We start from the raw sequence: 5,892 nt of genomic DNA, 5'->3' as shown, positions 1-5,892 counted from the left end.
TAAAAAGTTCAGGAGTGCTCCGGGAACAGTCTCTGGATGGGAGGGGTAAGAGAGTTCAGGAAAAGTTCAGCTTTTCTTCTTTCAGTATGAAATAATCATTTAAAAATGTACCCCCGGAACTCGTGTCTCAAGCTGCATATGTATCAGAAGATGGCCTAGTCGGTCATCATTGGGAAGAGAGGCCCCTTGGTCTTGCAAACTTTATATGCCTCAGTACACTCAGTACAGGGGAATGCCAGTGCCAAGAAGTGGGAGTGGTTGGGTAGGAGTGTGTGTGGGAGGGGTATGGGGGACGTTTGGGATAGCATTTGAAATGTAAATGAAGAAAATATCTAATTAAAAAAACAAAAACAAAACAACAACAATAAAAAACAAAAACAAACAACCAAAAAATGCATAATTGTCTTTCTGACTCTCCCTGGGCCTTCATTCCATTAATTTCCTTTTCAATCTCAGTCCAGGGATCTGAACCCACTCACATCAAGTTCTTTCATATATATATGTGTGTGTGTGTGTGTGTGTGTGTATATATATATATGTGTGTGTATATATATATACATATATATATATATACATACATTGGTTTTTCAATACAGAGTTTCTCTGTAACCCTGGCTGTCCTGGAACTCACTTTGTAGACAAGGCTGGCCTCGAATTCAGAAATCCCCCTGCCTCTGCCTCCCAAATGCTGGGATTAAAAGCATGTGCCACCATATCTGACTCTTTCCAATTTAAAGCCAAGAGATGGCTGTGATCATCCACTCCTGTATTTGCCAGGCACTGGCATAGCCTCACAAGAGAAAGCTATGTCAGAGTCCTGTCAGCAAAATCTTGCTGGCATATGAAAAGTGTCTGAGTTTGGTGGTTGTATATGGGATGGATCCCCAGTTGGGGCAGTCCTCTGGGTCTCCTTGAGGATGCCACAACCTGCACAACTTTAACACTAACCTGATTAGGACAGTAGAGAAAGAAACAGGTATTGAAACATTGGGAACAAGTGGGATGTGTGGTCTGATGGAGATGCACTGGTATCCCCAAAGCTCAGAATATTTATTATATGCAAATAAGGACATCCACATACATAGTGCTCAATTCTTGGTACCAGAAGCAACCTTATTCTACTTACTGACAAATGCACTGACAAAGGCAATCTGTAGCCTACAGGTTATAATAATAATGACAGGAATGTAAACACTTCAAGCAGGTATGTGTAGTAAAGGAGACTTTCTTGGGCTGCCTTTTGACCTTAAGTATCTTCAGCAGTTCTGGACAGAGTTTCTTAAATCTGTCTTTATGTATCTTGTAATCCTCATAGCATTCCTGAGGGGCAGGGTACAGCTGCTGCGTCAGCTGGCTCAGTTTGGCTGTGTGACAAAGAAGGGTCTTCAGGACAAGTAGGGAGATATCATTATGATAGAAGGTGACTTTAAGGAGCTGGGAGCATTTGCTCAGGGCAGGCATGAGGGCTTTGAAACGAGGGTCCGTCATTCCACACCGCTCCAGTTCCAGAATTTGCAGGGTACTTGTGACTTTCTCAAGGATGAGCCCTGGAAGCTCATAGCCTACATCAGGTAGAAAGAGAGCATTCAGGTTCAGATGCTTGAGCTTACAAATATTCGGACAATGGGGCAGGCACTCGAAGTCTGACTGTAAGAGCCTAGGGCAGTCCGTAATTGACAAGGTCTTCAAAGAGGTCTTCAGGCAGCTAGGGAGAGAGCAAGAAGATAATTTTTGCAAAATGGTATTGAAATCACGGCAGGTAACACTTGCCTAAATTTAGTCTGTCCATATGATGGGTTCAACTTTATCCTAGGGGTGTCCCTAAGAAGCCCTTGATCATTCCCTACCACAACTTTGTCCACTTCCCCATCTTCAAACCCAGTGTCATACACATTTCCCATCATCTATATTCAATCCCTTTCTGGACTCAAACTAACCTTTCACACATGAGCAATTAGAAGCATGCTGGTACATGGTCATTTATATCTGAGCACAGAACTCATATGTTCAGATATGCTATGTTTGTCTCTAACACCTCTAGGTTTACAGTGGTCAGACCATCAAGGTCTTACTAACAACTTCTAAGGAAAAGAGATATGTTTTCTATAGTCTGGAGAATGTTCTTCATCTCCCCTTACCCAAGCCACTTGTCAAGGGAGTCTTCTAGACAGTAGATATCATTCAAATAGAGATTCTGGAGACAGCCAAAGTTGGAGAGCAGAGAAGGCAACGTGCTTTGCCACTCGTCTTCCTGGTCTTCTTCACAAGCAGTAAAACTGATGGGCTTCAATCCCTCTAACATGAGCGTGTGAAGATTATTCATTCCCTCCAGGTAAGGATCAAGTTCTTCCAGGAATTCAGGCCACCCCTGACTCAGCTGTAGCTCCAGGATACAGTTTAAATCCACCAATTTAAAGATCTCTATGACATTAGAGACTGGTGAGGCACAACTCTTCAGCTTCCTACAGCATAGAAGATTTTCTCTCCTGTTTCCACTGCATCAAGTATATGGTCCATTCATCGAAACTCTCCTGCATGAGTTCAAAGTCGGTTACCACCATAAAATGTATCTCCCTTCTAGGGTTAGGGCAGGTCTCCACTGGCTGCTTCTGTGCCACAATCTGTGCTGGGCAGTTATCTTCATGGGATCTAGTCTGTATGCTCCAGAAGTCATGGTGCACATTCCTCCTCAAATCAAGGACTCTGAGTTTGCACGTACTGTAGATGAAAAGGGTAGAATTCTCAGACGATAAGACATATCACCTTATAGTCCATTTCTCGTCCACATCTCATATTTCAATTATCCCTTCCAATGTCTTTTACCCTATGTCTAGTATTAAGCCTTGGGTCTCATGTTCAGTTTAAAAGGAATAAGCTGCAATGCTGTATCTGTCTTTCCCTTCATTCAATTCCATTTAATCCCACCCTCGTTCCACTTATGCCTGTGTGAGAAACAGGGACAGATTTATTCCTCAGTAGCTTTGTCCTCCACATTTCGCATCATTTTCCTCAATGGGATTCTACAACCCTTTAGAGGCTGATGTGCTCAGAAGCCTCTGATCCTCCTTTGGACAAATACTCTGTCCCCAGATCCTTCTCTGCACACACAGAGCCTTCCTCCACCCTAGCTGGTCTTGCTTACCCGGAATGAACTTTCATTGTTACCAGGACATTCAACCCATCAAGCACTGCTTTCAAAGTCTCCAGATGAGGGTTCTCTATTAGGGTTCCTACAGGAAGGCATGGGAAGGACCAGGCAGACACCATTGTAATCAGGACCTTTGTATGCCTATCAGTGAAGGCCACCTTGAACATCTCTGGGAATAGATGACTGGGCAGTTCCTCCAGAGCAGAAATGGCTAAAGCTTCCTTCTTCAGTAGAGTGTCTCTTGCCCACTGAAAGAGGGTGGGTAGGGAGTCAACTCTCATTGTGACTGATTTTCAGGAAAAATGATCCTGGGAAGCATAAAAGCAAAGACACCATTCAGAAAACACAAAGACTTCTCTGGGCAATAAATATCACTGCTGTGATAGTAGAGGTTATGCATTTTGATCACTGGATGTTAGTTTTCAAGCCATACTTCTCTCTGCTGTGTGAAGCCTCTCCAAAGTGTGCTCTTTCCCAAATACACACATCCAATTCCTACCATAGCTCAGATGAATGTACCCGACTGAGAAGGGGTCATCAAAGAAGCCCACACCTTGATGATAAATGGAGTGTTCAACACCCCAGGCCCTGGAGAGACTAATGGAGATGCAAATACTCAGTTCCCAACCTTCCCACAGTCTGCATCCTCTCAGCTGACCCTGCCTGGAACATAGGTAATCTGTGAAATAGGCATGAATAGTTATTAACTTCAATTGTTGTTTATCACATGTACTGGCATTTCAATCTCAATCAAGAAGGTAAGTGGGCTGCAAGCTTGTCCTCTTCAAGCTACAGGGCAGACAGGATGGTAAGGAATCACTAAACAAAGTCTGCAAACCTTCATTAGCCATTGCCAAAGTCTGTAACTGTATATAAAGGGTCCTCAAAGACAGGACTATGAGATGGAGTTGATAATTTACATGTTAAAGTAGGGAAACTTATAAGCTCAAATGTCATGATAGGTTACTTCTAGAGCTCTAGAACACCCTACCTGAGCTCTCTGAAAACTAATGGAAGACCAGAAAAGAAAGAAATTTGAAATTAAGTATAAAATGATGGTTCACACTTTTAATTTGAACACTAACACAAGGGAAGCCGACTGCATCATGCATGTTTGAGGATATCCTGATCACCACAAAGAGACTATGCATCCATCAGCAGATATAGTGTCTGAGACCTTGCCATCCTGAATCTTGCTCTGTAGATCACTCTGCCTCTTGACCATCCATACCAGGCTTAAATTGGTCTAAATATCAGCACAAGTTGGGTACTGTGTGGCACAAGCCATTATTTCTTTTGATCCCACACTCAAACCAGAATGCCTATGAGTTTGTCTTAGTCAGGGTTTCTATTCCTGGAAAAAAATAAAAAAATTAAAGCTGGGCATGGTGGCACACACCTTTAATCCCAGCACTTGGGAGGCAGAGACTCTGATTTCTGAGTTTGAGGCCAACTTGGTTTACAGAGTGAGTTCCAAGACAACCAGGGCTACACAGAGAAACCCTGTCTCAAACCCTTCACCTAGTAACCCCAGAAAAGATCAGCAGTCAAGACTTTTGAATACTCACATCTGAAACTCTCCTTAGAATTCCTTCCTGGAGTTCAATGTCACCTTGATATACAGAGTGGGACTATCACAAAAATAAACACAAACTACAGAATCAAAAATTGACTTGTAAAGCCGGGCGTGGTGGCGCACGCCTGTAATCCCAGCACGCGGGAGGCAGAGGCAGGCGGATTTCTGAGTTCGAGGCCAGCCTGGTCTACAAAGTGAGTTCCAGGACAGCCAGGGCTATACAGAGAAACCCTGTCTCGAAAAAAAAAATTGACTTGTGTGCTGGAGAGATGACTTAAGAACACTGGCTGGTTTTCCAGAGGTCCTGAGTTCAATTCCTAGCAACCACTTGGTGACTCACAACCATCTGTAATAGGATCCGATGCCCTCCTCTGGTGTGTCTGAGGAGAACAACAGTGTACTCACATATACAAAATAAATAAAACCTTTTTAAAAAATGACCTGCTGCTATAAACAATACACACTGGTCTGATGGTTAGCTTGCCCAAGGGTTGCTGAGGCAGCAGAGGCTCTGTGAATTATGTCCTTATCTTCAAAAAAGTAATCAGTTAACTAAAAATATATACAAATGACACACTGAGATGAACTTAAAGCTAGATTCTGCTCAGTGAAATTAGATCGAGTGCCCCCAATGAAGCTAAAGAACTTTTACCTGATTTGAACACAGTAAAAAAACCTCTAGATCCCAGCATCGATAAGCAGTGACTCCAAGTGGCTTTAGGCTCCAAAAGCCTGAGGCTCTGGCTATTCGAAGCTTTCCTCTGAAACACCCCCTTTGTAGCTACACCCTCTCAACCAAAATCTGCAGTCTGATTTAAAAGTTGAATCACAACACACTTTCCCATTTGGTGTCAGGGTGGATTGGATAAGATCTCAACCCAGGAAAAGAACAAATAGCTATGAACTCCATTCATTGACACAACGGGTAAACGCTGACTTGTTAGTTAAGGATTTATGGGCTTGATTTTATTTTGTTTTTTAATGTTTTGAAGTGGGGTTTCACGGTGTACCTAAGGTTAGCTTGAATTCAGTATGTTGCCCATACTAGGCGCCAACTCCCAAAAACCCTCCTGCCTCAGCCTTCCCTATGATATGGTATGAGCTGCCACATCTGAGTGAGTTTTACTATTATGTAAACAGCATAGTTCTGAGAGTGAGTCAGCTTAGG

General features: G+C 43.0%; 1 protein-coding gene across 1 annotated transcript; it reads right to left on the bottom strand.

The window, feature by feature from the left end:
* Positions 1-1,122: 1,122 nt before the first annotated feature.
* On the bottom strand, positions 1,123-3,429 carry LOC110308843 (oogenesin-3-like). Its single transcript, XM_029471257.1, is given in 4 exon segments — positions 1,123-1,705; positions 2,139-2,474; positions 2,476-2,718; positions 3,143-3,429. Coding segments are annotated over 4 exon segments (1,449 nt in total).
* Between the last annotated feature and the right edge of the window lie 2,463 nt (positions 3,430-5,892).

This window comes from Mus caroli, chromosome 2 (assembly GCF_900094665.2).
Source record: "Mus caroli chromosome 2, CAROLI_EIJ_v1.1, whole genome shotgun sequence".
NCBI lineage: Eukaryota > Metazoa > Chordata > Mammalia > Rodentia > Muridae > Mus > Mus caroli.
This window is presented reverse-complemented; position numbering and strand designations above follow the sequence as displayed.